This window comes from Antedon bifida, chromosome 3 (genome assembly GCF_963402885.1).
Source record: "Antedon bifida chromosome 3, ecAntBifi1.1, whole genome shotgun sequence".
Classification (NCBI taxonomy): domain Eukaryota; kingdom Metazoa; phylum Echinodermata; class Crinoidea; order Comatulida; family Antedonidae; genus Antedon; species Antedon bifida.
In genome coordinates this window covers 795358-812885 of record NC_136228.1, presented here as the reverse complement: position 1 = coordinate 812885, position 17528 = coordinate 795358, and the positions used below count along the sequence as shown (strand labels likewise).

The window sequence follows — 17528 nt, the reverse complement described above, 5'->3', positions numbered from 1 at the left end:
GATGAAATCAATTGAAATGAAAAGCTTACTAATATACAACAGTAACAATGTTTTATTTACTTCCACATTTTTCACAAAAATTTTTACTTAATTTTCAAGTGCGATTTATTTATTTTGTTTATCATCAGAACTGAATGATTTTTTTAAATACTAGAGCAAAATTATTAATTTCGGAACATTTTAGAATAGAAATACTCTACTATTAATTAAATTAACTCATGATTTTCCAGTCCTCTCTGGTGGTAGAATGTTATACATATGGTTTCATCAAATAATTTATTACATGTTTGAGAGGGATATAAAGTGCTGTCATTTCATGTGTTGAATAAATCAAGAAAATGTTTTTTTCATAAAATAACTAATTATTTTAACTAATTAGTACTTTGTAGGTATGGCGATTACTAAGGATTGTCCAATGACAAGATAAGCTTTACTTAAGTAACATAATAGAATAAGTTTGATAACGTAGGATTGTACTCTTTACTTAGTTGTGGATCATAAACATATCAATGTCACAACAATCTATATGTGGTATATTTAACCATGTGATAAAAATAAAACCAATCACATTGAAAAGTCATTGCCCTTTCACCCTAAACTGACCCAATGCTTTTGTCAATAACCTTTATCACAGCATATCCTTTTCTTTATCACGTGACTCTGTCCATGCTTTTGCAATTGTTCGCTTCATTTCGTCATCGCCATCATCATACATTTTTCTCATCATGTCCATTATCCCAGCCGATGGATCGGCTTTATCATCGTATTTTGGCGGTGCGGACCTGTAAAAAGAAAATCACTCATTTACGATGCAACTATAATTGTTTATTGAAGCATGACTAATTAAAAAAAAATTAATTTATAAAAGTTTATCTGCCCAAGCACAGCGTCGATACTGAAAATCAATGTCAGATGGACAGATTTATTGTTCTTTTCTTTAGCTGATTTTGTGTGTTTATATAATTTTGTCAATAATCAAACTTGTGCTAGAAAAAAAAAGGTAAAACCTGAAATTTAAAAATAGAGGGCGCTGTGAAAATAATCACTCATGCGTGCAATCTCAACTAAATTTGTTTTCAACTGTAATGAATTTGCAAGTTTATTTAGTTTGTATCCATTTTTTGAAAATTATTAAGTTGACCCTACTAGTCTACAAATGCTGTACCCAACATTTGACCTTTGACACTGCTACGATATTATACATAAGTGTTCTGTAAATTGCACTTACTCTTTCATTAATTTTGACTTTTGTTCTGCTACAGTCAAATATTTCCATGTGATTTTTTCTGCTTTTCTTAAGAATAAAATCAGATTGTCTGTTTTTATCTGAACAACAAAAGAATAAACAAAAGAAATCTGTTAGTGGGATCTGTGACAAAGCAAATTGTTTTCTTTTTACTATGTTTCTTAATGAAAGCCAAATTTCCTATGACTTTAAATGGCCTGGAAAATGTATTAGGAATACAAAAGAACCCCTCCATTGAGACATCCCTATTCAGGGTACACCCCTAATAAATGAAGCACTTTAGCAGTTTTACTGCATTTTATGATTTCCCAGAATGTCAATGGCTCGTATGAGTACATAAATCCTCTTCACTCTACAATTTCAAGTTACCTTAAATGATGAGTTTTCACCATCTATTTCATGCAGAAGGTTTGCTATATTCAACTGATGATTGCTGCCCTCTAGATTGTGAACTATCAAATCAAATGACCTATTGCAACAAAATAATGAATACGATCAACAAAAACATTAGTAATCAATTCTGGTAATAAAAAATGTTTGTTTAAGGTATAAATGTTCAGTAATCTTTTATGGATTACATCATTCTGCTCATGTGACCATATTTCTGAGCATGCGCAGAATGATTTTCTGAATTGACCTTGTTACAGAAAATGAAAGGTCAGCATGTTTTGACGGTTTCGTTTCGTTTATTTTTCCACTCACTTATATAGATAATTTAAACAAACATGAGTATACATATATTAAATGTGGGTGGATGGAGGTCACAGTAAGTACACTGAACTTTAAGTTGCGAGCCCCGTAGGCCTATAAGTAAAACCATGAAGGAGGGCTTTTCTGGGATTGGGTCGATGATTCGTCATTTCTCTTTTACTTACTTTTGAGTGTATTTTACTGTAACTTGTTCTGCGGGCACTGTATGCACTCCTTTTAACGACACATACATTTTGACAGACTTTTCTGACTGATCCCAACCTTTGTAAATAATAAATCAAATGAATGTTAATGTTTTATCAATCATCTACTTGCAGAATCACCTAGCCAATGTCTCTGGGCCACCAACAAATAATGTCAGTTATGTAGAATGTCACTGTCCCAATGGGCAATCTTACAAAAATCCAATATCAAACGATCAATTTTTGCTAGGTAGCAATGTCTAAACTCGGAGATTGAAAGGAAAATGGACATTTAAAAAAAAGATTGGCCACAGGTTTAAAAAGTTCAATCAATGGAAACGCCGCACACGTATATATATATATATTAATGGTTTAACGTAAAGGATTGTATTCAGATAGTTAATAGAAAACCAGATGAAAACATTTTTCAAAGATAATTTAAAATAGTTATGAATAAAAAACCTTTAAAGTTTTGGGCTTGCTGGATAATTGTGGATGACCCATGTGAGTATTTATTTTGGAAAAAACCAATTTCAGTTTCTTAAAGGGTTGTGTATGAAATGCATTGGCGTCTGTATTCTTACCATAATTAGTAATCTTTTTTGCATGAAACTCTTTTTGTTTAGGCACTTTAGGTACATTTGTTCCTTCATGTTTTCCAGCCTCTGTGTTTGACAGTCGATTAATTTCAGCTTCTATCTTTTGTTGCTCCAACTTTAGCACATTCTTTACTCGGTCTCTTGTTGCCAATGACAACAGACGCTGTATTTCTTCTGCATCTTTTTGTAACTGATGGGATAAACAAAGTTTATAGTAACAACATATTTAAGACCTAGACTGAAGTGAAAGTAATACTACTAGCCTAGGTAGATCAATTTCTTAAAATTTTTTTAAGTCAATACTAGAAAAATTCTACCCATCCTGACTAAGTTTTCTTTAACTAGGCCTACAGACACTACTGTAGCCAGGGCAGAGGCTAGCCTAGGCCTACTATTTATTATTTTGGAATTTGGTAATTTCAACCTACTAGGGCCTAGCTAGCCTAACTAATAAATAGGCTAGGCCTAGATTATTATTATTATTACTCTACGGTAAGCCTAGCATTAACAATATATGATCAATTTCCATATGTCAACAACAAGTTCTGAAATCAATGGCTCCACATCTTACTCTTAAACTTACATTGGTAAATGGGTCCAATCATCCACACCAAGCCTATGTGCTTGGACAACATTGTTTTAACCCCGCAAGTCATCTGAAATAAACACGTGTCTAGCCTACCTATTTCGGATTTACTGCGGCCTAGCCTAAATAGTCAATATAACAACTAATTTAAGACTAAATAGAAAATTGAACTATTTTGAGTGATACCTAATGACCTATAAAAAATAAAAACATGCATACGTTTTGTTTGGACGACATTTTTAATTAAAATTCTTCTTTTTATATCAAACAATTTCAAGGAAAATATTCTCGAATCATCGATTCCCTTTTTTTCAGGTTTTTGATTTGTTTTTTGTTTTGCTGCCCTCTATTTTGATTTCTTTAACAAACTTTTGTCTAGTTTTCTCGCGGCGCGGTCCACTTACGTGTCTTGCCTGCGGTTTTTTAAACGAGCTGTTTAAAAAGTAATTATTCATTTTAAACGCTTAACTAACTGCCTGGTCAAATAATTAAATAAAATATCCTCTCATAACAAAGTTACAAATTATGTGAAAAAAACATCAGGAAATTAGATAAAGTTGAATTGAGCTTTATTCAAAGTTCCAAGTTCAGTCTTTGTGAAGATCATAGCTTAGTTAGATAATCTGTTATATATAAAATGAAGATGACAGTACATTATTATACCATTGATTAAATGCAAAAAAAATTATTTTGAGTTCAAGTCAAGCAGCTGAAACTCAATGTATCAGCCGCGTAAATACAGAATACATAAACAAGGCCATATACATGGCTGCAGTCGCATGCTCAAGTTAGTGATTACCAACCGACCGACTGACCAACCAACCGACATAGTGAGCTGTAGAGTCGCGTTGCATGCAACTAAAAATATGTATGTGATGCTGTTTGGCGACACAATGGTGTATGTGCAGCGCATCTGTGGCTATTCTTTGCTATTCACACTTAGGGAAACATTTATCTTTAAAATTCTCCACTTAAGCGGATTCCTTAAGTATGTTTTGACTTTAATTGAAATACTTTATTAAAAAAAAATACATACATTGTGAATGTTGAATTTGGCCAGTGGTACTTGGGACATAAAGTTTTCGTGTTCTGTTCAGTGACAAGATGGTGTATGAATCAATACCAATGCGCAATATTTATCCCCTTCCCCCTAATCTATAATGCTGGATCCGCCCTTGACCAATCCCACTTAAGTAACATATTTTCTTTAATTACTAAGTATTTCACTTAAGTCAATAAATATTCAAGGATTTCCCTTAAGTGTATTTCCCTTTGACTAAGTGCGATTGGTGAATATGGCAACTGGCACCTTGGATATTGTGCGATGGTATTTGGTGACTAGATGGTGGGTACATCAAAAGAGCTGTTTATTTATATCCACCTTTGGTCCCATCAATGTGTACTATGAATAAGTTCCTCTATTGTGAGAATTATTACAGAAAAATATCATAAGAAGTCAAAAGAGAAGTAGTCTTAATGTTTATATTTTTCTGAGAATATATTGATACATATTTCATTTCTTTTTCTGGTTCTTTTTCTCTGCTTCCTTTTCTTCTAACTCTCCAAGAGCTTCTAAGATTTCTCTTTTGTAGTCATCAAAGTCACCATCAATCTCTTGGATGTCTTGGTCTTCTACTATCCATAATTGACAGCTGGTCTCAAGAATAAGACGAGCGTCATGACTCACTATAATCACACCTGAAAATAAAATTATTTATTTACGCTTGGGGGTTTTTTTTCATCCAAAAATGAGAACCAGTATGTATAAACTATAATTTTAAACCAAGTATTTTTTAAATAGTTGCTAACCTCCAGAATAATCGTTAATGGCATCGCCAAGAGCGTCTATAGATTCAATATCCAGGTTGTTTGTAGGTTCATCCTATAAAGAAATAGATAAATAAATAAGTTAGTATGCATGCTGTTAACGCTCACATATCAACAAAAGAATCTTTTAAAAACATTGAGGCTGATTTTCTATTTGCTTTTTTACAAAATACAACAAATTGGGATGGAGTTATAGTTTATTGTAATTTTATTGTAATAAGATGCAGCAATTCAGCCTCATTCAGGATTGTGTTTTTGTAAAGCACAACTTACTAAAATAACAACGTCTGGTTGTCTACTGGACATGTCAGCCAATGCTACTCTTGCTTTCTGACCTCCAGATAAATCTGCTATCTTGATGGTGTGAGCGTGTCCAGCCAGACCAAACTGACCAAGAAGTTTCCGACAGCTCTGGTAATCTAGATTAAAATTACGCTATAAAAGAAACAATATGATGATATTTAGAAATTTCATTTGATCTTAAATTCTTTCTTTCTGTCCTGTAGCCTTTTAGGCAACATGTTTTATTTCTATCACCTCATCCTTCAGAAGGGACAATAAGCCAATGGTCATGCATGTTCTAAAACGTGCACGAAAACAAAGCATATAATAATTTAAGTGAGATAGTTCCCTTAAATATTAAGTATTTCCCTTAAATTGTATTAATTTATTTCATTTTAAGGATGTTTCAAAGTGTGAAGAACGAATATGCCCCCTGGAGACTAGACTAAATATCCTGACTATAGTATCTGTATCTAGAGCATTATTTGAACCATGTCCTTCAAACCAGTCAATATTAGTATACTATTTACCTGCAGGTATTCAACAGGTGATTCATGCATTGTGAGTTGATCAGCTGAGTGTTGGTTGAAAACACCTATCCTAAGTCGATGGTTCTTGGTGTGACTCCCTTGCAACTTAACAATTAAAAAAAGAAAACGTTTAGCTGCTTTGTACATCCTTGCTCTTCAAGAATTCAACTTCACATTTTTAATCTTGATTCCCACCACGACGCAATGCAAGAATGTGCACACAACGCAATAATGTGCGTGCAACACAAGAATGTCAGTACATTGCAAGTAATTTATACAATCCCAAGTGACAGTTGGGATGATCCATTACTTGTGATTGGTCAATTTATTTACATTGTGTGTGTGTTCTTGCACATCATTGCGTTGGAGTACTCCAGTGAGAATCAAAGAATACTCACTATTCTCTATATTTTTACCACACAAACTGTTAAAATGTTAGACACCAATAAAGCTCTGTCTACACTATTTTGACAAAAAAGTGCCCAAATATGGTAGTGATATGACATCATCATGTCCATATATGGGCATATCACATTTTTTGTCACATACAATTTGATAGTGTAGACATATCTTTGCGTAGTATAAAATATGAAAATGAACTTACTGGTGATAACTCGCCACTGATTAGCTTCAGGAAAGTACTCTTACCTACTCCGTTTGGCCCTACAATTGCAACTATAAAAAACAATACAAATATATTACATAAATACCTTACAAGTAAATAATTTTACCTTTCTTTAATTCAGTAAAACCCATTTTAAGGGACACTTCTGGGACTTAACGAAGTGTGTTTACCATAGTGTTAAAACATATAGTTCACTATGTCATTCACAAGTATTTCCTTATAGTTTTGTTCCATGAGAAGGGGTATTCCAATTGAGGGGTTCTCCTGTATACATCTTTTATAGATTTAATCACACACAGACATAACAATAACACCTGACATGCATTTCTTCTATAAGGATCAATTCTATAAATTAAAAGATGTCTTACTTCTGGAGTTGAGATCAATACCAAAATCCAAGTTTTTAAATAGTAAAGGTTGGTCATGATATCCAAATTGAACATCTATGAAAAGCCAAAACAACCAAGTTAACAATGACTATCAGTGCGAGAAGAGGAGATGCAAGTCTAGAATCGGTCTAATCAGTCATAAAAGGAAGCTCTGTATGTGACAAAAAAATGTGATGTGCCCATATATGGACATGATGATGTCATATCACTACCATATTTGGGCATATCACTACCATATTTGGGCATATCACTACCATAATTGGGCACTTTTTTTGTCAAACTAGTTTGATAGTGTAGACAGAGCTTAAGGGTACTTAATACTTACTATGTAAACCAAGAATAGGAGGGTTAAGTGGGGGTGGATTTGGAAACTTAAACTTGACTTGATATTCCCGAGGTTTCTTTAGTAATTCCACTGGTGCATCTTCTTCTCCCACTGGATCTCCTTTGCTCTTTTTTCCTTTGTTCTTCTGCATTTGTGACGTTTTGGTTTCTTTTTCGGCAGCTTTGGATGACCTTCCTCTTGACTTCAACTCTCGTAATCGTTTCTCTTGTTTCTCGTATTCCTTCAATTGTTCTTTTTGTTTCTGTTTTAACATTTTCTTGAAAGCATCTGTTAATAAATAAAGTATCAATTTAAAAAATATTTTATTGGTTTTTAGTTTTGTTTTGATTCAGCTTTCTGCATATTTTGCATCTTTAATAGAGAGAGACAAGCAATACAAATATATAAAAACAAATGATTTTATATATTTTATACATTAGGGCAAATTACCAAGGATACCAAAGCAAATTAATTCACTAGGTGACAATCCTGTTTACAGGACCAACATGTACACAAGATGCTCTACATAAAGTCTTGGGAATGGAAAATACTTAAATAATAACGTTGGTATCAATATTTTTCAGTTTCAATTTTTCTACTCACTAAAATTTCCTCTATAATAATCCAGTTTCTGGTTATCTGAAAAACAATTAAAAACAAAATTAATAATTTTCTTCAAAAGAACATTTTAATTTTATTCTATATTCTTACATATCATATCAGATCCCCATTGTTATGTTGTCTCCACTATAATTGGGTATCTCTTTTTAGTTCTTTTTTTGTTCTTTTTAAACTTAAATACAGTTTTATTTTAGTTTATAACCTACCTAAATGAATAATATCAGTACAAACATCATCTAAAAATTGCTGATCGTGAGAAACTACAAGAAGCGTTTTCTTCCAATTCTGTAAATAACTGAAAAAAAGAAATAAAATAATGTAAAATTACGAAATAACAATAGAGATCCAAAGATCAGACTCAATGAAAAATCTCCAAAACAAACTATTTTATCGATCAATATACTTTGATTGTCCTCAGGAGTGAGAAGTGGACAATCAAAGTATATTGATCGAAATTCTTTTCAGTACAATATATACGTGGTGTACCGCAAACTTTATATTAACATATTGATTTCGACCTGCGAAACAATTTTTTTTACCAATAAAACAGTTTCTGGAAAAGCAGACATATTAGAAAATGCGATAGTGATACCTACTTATCTAACCAAATAACGGCATTGAGATCTAAATGGTTGGTAGGCTCATCTAAGAGTAGCAAGGTCGGTTCTAAGAATAGCGCCCTCGCTAACGATACTCTCATCCTCCATCCTCCAGAGAAGTGCTTGGTCGCCCTCATCTGCATCTCTTGCGTGAACTGCAAACCGGACAGGATACGCCTTGCTCGTGATTCTGCCGAGTCTGCACCAATGGCAATCATTTCTTCATAAACCTGGTGACATTACAAAATCGTATATCAACAATGCTTTAAAAATCGCAAGTAGAATGTGTTTGTAGCACAATGGAACAGACAGTTAACCAATCATGACGATTTCAACAATTTGTTTGTTATGAATTCTGGGAGAGGCAGTGGTAATAATCAAGAAATGTTACAAAAATGAACCTAAAGCTTGGTTCCCACTAGAACGTAACGCAAGGACATAAACGCAACGCAAGCGTTTTAACCAATGACAAGCGAAGTTATAGACAGTTAGCAATCACAAGCGAATAAGCCATCGCGTGTGATTGGTCAATTCACTTGCCTTGCGTTGCGTCGCTAGTGGGAACCACGCTTAAGGGACCATGTCAAACTTATCCTACACCAGTTACTGCAGTACCTACATTCTTGCAATACAAAACGTTACACTCTAGTTTGTTTCAAAAGCTTAAAAGGCAGTCGATGCAACAAACAGCATATATGAATACCCAAATAAAGATTGCTAAATAATTAGTTAAAGATTAAACAGAATGTAGTTACTGCAGTAGAATCATTGTAGTCTCTAATTAACTGTGTCAATACATTAATTCAAGTGTATATCAAGTGGTACTTTACCTGTTTTAGTCTCTCACTATTTGTATTATTCCCAGCTTCAGATTCTGCAAGTAACTTCTTTTCCTAATACACACAAATATACAAATAAATATATATAATTTGGGTACAGTAAAAACCTTCCATTAGGACACCCCTATTATGGGAACACTATCCTATGAAACCACAGGGATATATATTAACAGGTACGTTTCTAAAGCATAGTTATGTATGAAGAATGCATGTGCTTGGTTGCAATAATGTTATTTATTTATATACTGTAGTAACAAATCTGAATGTCATATTTACCTCTTCTATAAGAGCTAATCTTTTTTTGTCAGAGTTTAAAACTGCTTCAAATGCAGGTGTGTCATCAGCTTTTACATCTTTAAAGAAAATAACATTATTGTATGTATACCGTGAATCCTTCTGCTGCTTCAAAATTAATTCAATTTTAATAACACTGTATATTCTCTGTTGTATCTCCACATATTTGTACAGTATCATAGGCAAATTGAGTGTCACATATGTATCACATGTGAGACCTGTATCATAGGCCATAACTTAACAATAACATAATACAGACACCACATGTGCTACATATGTGACACTGTATTATAGAATTTGCCTTTGACACTGGACAAATTATACATACAGTACCAAGAAACAGTATATATATACATATGTTCATGATGCTTAGAGAGAATGTTGTTACTAGATTTTGTGATTTTGTGAACATGCACCAATTTGTGTGCACCCATGATCAGTGGGCACCTGCTTTAGGGACCCTAAGTGGCCTCCCAACGCTGAAGGCTGACAAAAAAACTATGTTTTAAGTGGTTTTGTTTAATCAGTTTTACCTTGTTCACAAAGAAGAACATCAATGTTTGGCGGTATAGCCAACGCTCGTTGGGCAATGTGACAAAGCAGTGTAGTTTTACCCATTCTAAAAAGAAAAATACACTAACTAAACCATAATGTCATATATTCATTACTGTAAAATCTATATTCAGAATGTATAGATCTATTAAATGATATCATTGATGATATAATTTGGTCAATCAAGTTTAGGTTATATAAGTATTTGTGTTCTGACCCATTTCATCATATTCTGATGTTGTGGTTTCCATAACAAAGTGATCAAACTGATGGGGTTGTTAGCCAAACGCAGTGATGAGCAACAAGGGGCTGAAAATGGACCAGCAGACTGGGGTCTACTAGAGCCCTAATCTTTTCAAAATATGTACATAAGTCACAATCATGTGATACACAGGACCTCAAGTTAAAAGTCAGAGAAGACTTGTTCTACCATCAGAACTATGGTCGAGGAAAGCCTTCAAGGTGTGCCTATATTATTGCTTTGGTTTTCAGCACCCCTGCTTGGCCACTTGACTACGACTACTTACTATCTACTTTTATAATTGTCAATTCATTTAGCTTACCCATTAGGTCCAACCAGGCCATATCGCCTACCAGCTGCTATCGTCAAGTTGGCATTTACAAATAGTTCTTTACCACGAGCAGAAATTGAGAAATTTGAAACCTACAAAAAATATTATTGTAATTACATGAAGACGGCCAACCTAAACTCTCTAAAGCTTTTCTCACAGGCGTGCCAGCAAACAATTTTGTGAGAAAAGGGCTAGAGTAGTGGTTAAGACTACCTAGTTGATGATAAATATCAGGTGTTGCCAAATTATGAATGATAAATTAAGTTCCAATTATCTGTTGAAAGAATTGTCTCAAAGGTGGGGTGGGCGTGCACTGTCATGAGCTACAGTAGGCTAGTTTGAAAAGTGCACTTCAGGAAAAAGGGGAAGGCAGGATGATTGCCCAACTCTACTTGGCAACAGGTCAAAGGGCATCATAATCCCAGATTGCACAGTAAATACCTTGATATCAGTGGCATTTTCAAGCATGGCTCCTTTTGCTGTTGTTTCTCGTTGCGATACAGAAAAGTTGGATGTCAATGTCATTTCTTCTAACTGTTGATTTAGTTGTGCCTATTATGAAATAAAAGCAAACACAGTTAAAATTGAATGATACCATTTCCTATAACTGTTGATTTAGTTGTGCCTATTATGAAAGAAAAGCAAACACAGTTAAGTTAAAATTGGATGGTACCATTTTTTATAACTTTTGATTTAGTTTATGCCAATCTTCATAATGTTTTAATACAACACAATAGAGATAAACTCACCCTTTGGCGTTCTCTTCTTTCCTCCTTTCGAGATTTCTTTTTTTTTTCTATGAAAAACAGTAAAAGTAATTATAAACTCAATCATGCAGATATAGTATTATTGCGTTTGTTGAAAGGAGTGATGGCAAACATGTTTAGTGATAAACTGGCTAGTTTGTAAAGATTATTACTGTACACAAAATATGGGAATGGTACCAACAATGAGCATAGTAGAACACTCCTTTGGGACACCCCTAAAACTTTCCCCCATTAAACGCCAAAAGGAAATGTTTTAACACCACAGCTAATATGTTATAATGTTTTAACACTGTGCTCTTAGCTATAGAGATATAGTTCCCTTATGTGTTCCCTGCCAACTTGTTTTGTTGTTGTTCTGTATGTTTTTGGCAATAAAGAATGTGGGCACACTGAAGGTGTCTCCTTAATAGGTATCTATTGTCATATTAAACCTAAATGTAGTGCATACCCCCTTTGGCCCCTTTTTCTGGCTCATCTTTCTTTTCATCATTTTTCTCTGGTGTACTGTCTGTTTTTTCTTCTACATTTTTTTCATTTTCTTCATCGTTTTCTTCTTCTTCTGGCATTTCATCTTCCATATCACCTAATAGTGCAAATCCTCCACCTATGAAAAAATTTACAATAAATCAAGTCAGGTTTCAAAGAAAAGCATGTATCAATCGTTTAGTTCGATCAGTCAGTCCAGACTGTAATAGCGATGTTATTAAAACTGGGTCACAAGTTCCATTTTCAACTGTGGAGAAAAGCTATATGCAGTTATTGTCTACAAACATGAATTATGAAAATATGCTAACTTGTGCGTGTATATTAATATTTCTATCAATGTAATTGTGCTGGGAGTAGAGGTACAATAGGGTGTCTTCTAACCATCCTAATATCAATATAGCACTCATCAGCTGGTGTAGAGGTACAGTAGGGTGTAGAGGTAGAGTAGGGTGTCTTCTAACCATCCTAATTTTAACATAGCACTCATCAGCTGGGTACCTGAAAATACTGTTTTATTTTTCTCACTTTTTGACACCCAACCTGCCAATAGATTTTTGACTAATTTTCTTACGCATTATCATCACAAACACACTGTGTGTTTGTTTTATGTTTGTTCATTATATAAATGTGTTCTACTGCACACAGAGGATGAGGTAATGACCAGAATTGTCACCCAATTGTCATGGGAAGCTTTTACCAACCCCTACAGTACTGACAGTCAATTCTTTAACCCTAAAGCAATCAAACTCCCGCTCTGAGTTGCATATATTGCTAGTAATAATAGGAACAAGTTCTATGGGTTCAAATTTGGGTAACAATTTAAGCACCTTTGCCCTTGTTGGAGGATGCTGGTACATAGTCTTCATCCTCTTCATCATCCTCATCTTGTAAAGCAAGTTTATCTAACCGAGTTTCAATCTTATTGTCATCATCACTATCTTCATTCTGTTTTGCTGATTTTCCCTTCTTTCCTTTTTTATCTTTCTTTTTCTCTGAAAATATTTTTTATAAAAGAACAACTTTTTAAATGTATCTTGGGCTACTACTATAAAATTGACATAATTTACAATATTATTATTTGGCATATACTGTATGAGAATGTTTATAACAACAGACAGGACAGTCTGACAGTGACAATACCAAATTTAAAAATAAAAGTATGTAAATCAATTTATTCAATTCAAAACATTATTGAAAAAATACCTCAAATTATTATTAATAATAATAATAATAATATTAATAGGTATTTTATCAATTGACAATGACAAATAATATAGAAATTTTTTTTTTTAAGTCTAAAATATTTACTTGGTCTGTATTTCAGAATAAAAATATATAATTCAAATTAGCTAGGCCTAGCCTAGTCAGTACACGACTCAAAGTCTGACCCTAACTAGACTAGGTTAGGATATACCGGTTTCAGCTTAGGCTAGCCTAGTAGGCCTAGTAGGGCCGGCCTAGTATCACACCTCGTTTCTTGGCTTTCCCTGCATCGGCGTTGGCCTTCGTAACTTCGTCATTCTGTTCTACAGCAACATCAGCATCTATACCTGCTTCCTCATCATCACCTCTTTGCTTTTTATTTCCCTTTTTACGTGGCATTTTCCGTTTGTTTTTGATTACACAAATATCAAATACAATGTGTGCTTCTCAATGGACAATATGGATGTTTCAGCAGTTCATAACCAGATTTCCAATTTCACAACCTTCTCTGAAATGAAACGTACTCCCTCGACATGCCAATTTGGTGTATTTTATATACCTCCTGAAAGAGTGAGCATTCTCTACTTCTATGGCGCGTCATTTGTACCTTTCATTCGTGTTTGAGCAACATTGAATGGTTATTCCTGGACGCTATAATAGCAAGTGTAGCATACATCTATACAATTGAATGAGCACATTTGAATCTTGAATTTGAAAATAAATGTTTTAAATATGTAATATTTGAAACAAAATCCTCTTTAATAATTAAACAATAAATATAGCTTACAAATTATATCGTCTACAGATACTTTATGATTGTTAAAACTTTGTCAATGTTTTATATAAATATTTTCTGTTAAAATGTAATGACTTTATTCTATTTTATATCTCAAAACACATCTGATCAACTCAACTTCTTTCTCCTTTTCCATTTTCTTTGACTTGAAAGAGCACCTGTGCGCATAATTACTGGAGCACGGCTACGAGTGAAAAGACGTTTAGGTTAGCAATATTTCTGTTTGATATCACCGTGCTCACTGGTGCCAATTGAGTCCAATCCAACACAATACTGTAACATACCAAAATAAACAAATGTAATTTGTATTCTATTTCTATTATTATTAGAAGCTCTCCTGACCAATATAGAATAGCGACCAGACTTCCTGGTGCCAAATATTTCATAGACGTGACAACTGCCCACCAACCAAAACATGACATTTACACAATTTAAAATATGTTTACATGCTAAATTATACATTCGCATAATAACCATTTAAAAAGGTTTATAACACAACGGTAATAAAGGCACAAATGGCGCGCCATATAATTAGAGAATGTACCAGCAGGTCAGAATGATCTTCTAAATATACCTCAAAAGTTAAGAATGAGCACTCCATGATTTTCCCTGTGACAGAAATGGTTTCCAGTGGGTAGGGCGCCACATACATCAGGATGTAGATACACTACTTGCGCCATCATGTTTTTGTTGATTTTTTACGGCGGAATATTTTAGCATGGTGGTAACAAAATAATAAATGTGCAATAGATCGTTTATAACCATTTTCCATCAAATCCTATATAATTTAAAAATATATTATCATAATTCTATTTAATATGATATGAAGTTTAAATATTGTCCATCCATACTCTCTTACAACGTTACGACAGTGTCACATATCTCTCTTTAAAAAAAAAACAATATTCATAAAAAAAAAATATCCGTCGAGGTTCGAACCCCAGCCGATAGCACTCAAAACTGAGCATTACCCGTTACGCCACCAAGTACATGACTGAAAATCTGATAATAGTCTATTTATACGTGTATTACGTAATTGATCATTACGTCATAAATATCCTATTAACCTTGCTAAAATTTCGTTTCATAATTTCCGGGGACTATAAGCTTTCATTCTTAGCTCTGCCCCAACCACGGTGAGCTTAACTGGAGACTTAATATTTAATTTCATATTTCAATAAATATTTTTTCAAAATTGTCTTTGCTCAGCCCCAATCATGGTGGGGTAGTGAAGACTCTTATATATCATGTTTCAAAATACTATAGGTGTCATTTCTGGGGACCTTGTAGCTATTTTAGACAGTTTGGTAAGCCCTGCGTTGTTATGCAAATGAGTTTGTGCAGGTGTAATGGGGAAGATGGTATTGTTAGTCCTACGCGGCGAACACGCCACAAAATGAAATTTAAAAATTAAATTTTGATTTTGTTCTTTAGTAGAAATTCAAATCATGTAAAGATACAATTTTCCGGGCGGGAATCTAGAAACTCCCCTCCTTTAGTTTACAAAAGTAATTTTGAAAAGAACCCCATGTGGAAAATAAGCTTGAATTTTTACTCTTTTTTTTTGGCTTTCGCTACATGTATTTGATCTCGTAAATTTTATGTTTAGTGGCCTCAATTTTATTGTTAAAAAGGAATTAATTATCTTCGTTACGCGTTACGTGTTGAGAAGAGAATGTATCTCTCACCGTAGTTTGGTATGCCGTTCGTTGTTATGCAAATGAGTTTGTGCAGGTGTATTATGGGGTAGATTCGCGGTGAACACGCCACACTGTTAAAATTGTTCATTCAAATCATGTAAATAAAACATTTTCCGGGCGGGAACCTAGCAGCTCTTCTCTTTTAATTTGCAAAAGTAATCTCGAAAAGAACTCCATGTGGAAAAGAAGCCCACCCAAGAGTACTAAAAATGAAGGAGCACATGGGCTTCTTTTCGAGGTTTTATGGCAGTCTATTTAATGGAAAATAATGCCATGCAACTTTGTTTTTGATTTTAAAAAAGGTCCACTTGTTTATGCCTGGCATACAACCCTCAAAATATCTCTCTTTCAAAATCAAAGAAAAATAATATTTATTTCCAATTCCAAAAAAAAAAAAATTCGTAGAGGTTCGAACCCAGTCTACTAGAGTTGAGAGCAACCAAACCTGAGCATTACCCGTTCGGCCACAAAGTAGTACATGACTTAACAGCTGATAATAGTCTATTTATACGTGTATTACGTAATTCATCATTACGTCATAAATATCCTATTAAGCTTGATAGAACCAAAATGATCAGTTAGCTCAGTCGTCTGAGCGTCGTGTTAACAACACGTATGTCGTGGGTTCGATTCCCACGCTGGTCGGTGGAATAGAGTTAAAGGCATGCGGCCACTGTGTTTGGGGTTCACAGATCATACGTCCCCCTTTCCACCACACATCATGAGGCGACAACATCAATGCATCTGGTGATGTGCTGGAAACGACCCCAAAAGGCTGTGGCAGGGCCTTAGTGCTGAGGCAGGGAGAGCACATTTAACATCTTTTTTTTTTTTTTTTTTTTCAACCTGTATTCGATCTCGTAAATTTTATGTTTGCCGCCCTCAATTTATTTTAATGTTAAAAAAAGGGAATTAATTGTCTTCGTTACGTGTTTAGAAGAGAATTAATTTTATCTCATCGTAGTTTGGTATGCCGTGCGTTTGTTATGCAAATGAGTGTGCACATGTGCTTTGGGAAAGATGGTATTGTTAGTCATTCGCGATCAACACACAACACTGTTCAATTTTTATTTTTTTAATCTTTTACATTAGAATTATAATTCTAACGTTACACATTATAGTGTACTTTTAAATATCCGTTTCATGCAAGATATTGTATTGTAGGCCTACTAATATTATGTTGTGAATAAAAGTTTATGGTAGAATAAATAAATAAATATGTTTTAGGCAGATCTTCGAAATTGAAGCATATGACGTCAAGTTTTTTAAAACCCAACCTAAAATTCGCATCTGGATAGTTGAAATTTAACATTATAATTATCAAAGGTGATAATTGTAATTGTTTTCTAAATTATAGAAATATTAAAATTAGTAAGTAGGCTTTTGTGTTCTCGCTCTGTTTGTATTTCATAATTTGTTTTGTTGAATTACCGTTCACGGCCGCGTGCATTGCATGTCTCACACTTGGGAAACAATCACCATTGTATGGCTGGTCCTGAAGACTTTTATATTTCGTTTCATAATTTCCGGGGACTAAGCTTTTATTCTGAGCTCTGCCCCAACCACGGTGAGCTTAACTGGAGACTTAATATTGAATTTCATATTTCAATAAATATTTTTTCAAAATTGTCTTTGCTCAGCCCCAATCATGGTGGGGTAGTGAAGACTCTTATATATCATGTTTCAAAATACTATAGGTGTCATTTATGGGGACCTTGTAGCTATTTTAGACAGTTTGGTAAGCCCTGCGTTGTTATGCAAATGAGTAATGCAGGTGTAATGGGGAAGATGGTATTG

General features: G+C 33.9%; 2 protein-coding genes across 2 annotated transcripts; both read right to left on the bottom strand.

The window, feature by feature from the left end:
• Positions 1–36: 36 nt before the first annotated feature.
• On the bottom strand, positions 37–3650 carry LOC144837676 (calcyclin-binding protein-like). Its single transcript, XM_078692888.1, has 6 exons — positions 3544–3650; positions 2724–2928; positions 2122–2218; positions 1616–1715; positions 1229–1326; positions 37–782 (listed from the first exon to the last, which is right to left on the bottom strand). The coding sequence occupies exons 1-6, from the start codon at positions 3559–3561 to the stop codon at positions 629–631; spliced, it is 672 nt and encodes a 223-aa protein (XP_078549014.1). The 5' UTR covers positions 3562–3650; the 3' UTR covers positions 37–628.
• A 226-nt stretch (positions 3651–3876) lies between these two features.
• Positions 3877–13757, bottom strand: LOC144838638 (ATP-binding cassette sub-family F member 1-like). The gene is made up of 19 exons (XM_078694066.1): positions 13502–13757; positions 12860–13024; positions 11995–12150; positions 11529–11575; positions 11221–11331; positions 10771–10871; positions 10189–10274; positions 9638–9714; positions 9353–9415; positions 8520–8752; positions 8130–8218; positions 7906–7941; positions 7303–7590; positions 6957–7031; positions 6568–6638; positions 5964–6068; positions 5425–5586; positions 5134–5206; positions 3877–5022 (listed from the first exon to the last, which is right to left on the bottom strand). Exons 1-19 carry the CDS (start codon positions 13632–13634, stop codon positions 4838–4840), a joined length of 2256 nt encoding a protein of 751 aa, XP_078550192.1. The 5' UTR covers positions 13635–13757; the 3' UTR covers positions 3877–4837.
• Between the last annotated feature and the right edge of the window lie 3771 nt (positions 13758–17528).

Excerpts from the sequence above, each read along its gene's own strand:
- LOC144838638 (XM_078694066.1), bottom strand. The coding sequence starts at position 13,634 with ATGCCACGTAAAAAGGGAAATAAAAAGCAAAGAGGTGATGATGAGGAA. Across the intron at positions 10,872-11,220 it reads AAAATGCCACTGATATCAAG|GTTTCAAATTTCTCAATTTC; the intron begins GTATTTACTGTG and ends TATTTTTTGTAG. Across the intron at positions 7,942-8,129 it reads TACTGATATTATTCATTTAG|ATAACCAGAAACTGGATTAT; the intron begins GTAGGTTATAAA and ends ATTGTTTTTCAG.
- LOC144837676 (XM_078692888.1), bottom strand. Across the intron at positions 2,219-2,723 it reads AAAAAAGATTACTAATTATG|GTTGGGATCAGTCAGAAAAG; the intron begins GTAAGAATACAG and ends TTATTTACAAAG. Across the intron at positions 1,716-2,121 it reads ACAGTAAAATACACTCAAAA|GTCATTTGATTTGATAGTTC; the intron begins GTAAGTAAAAGA and ends TTGTTGCAATAG.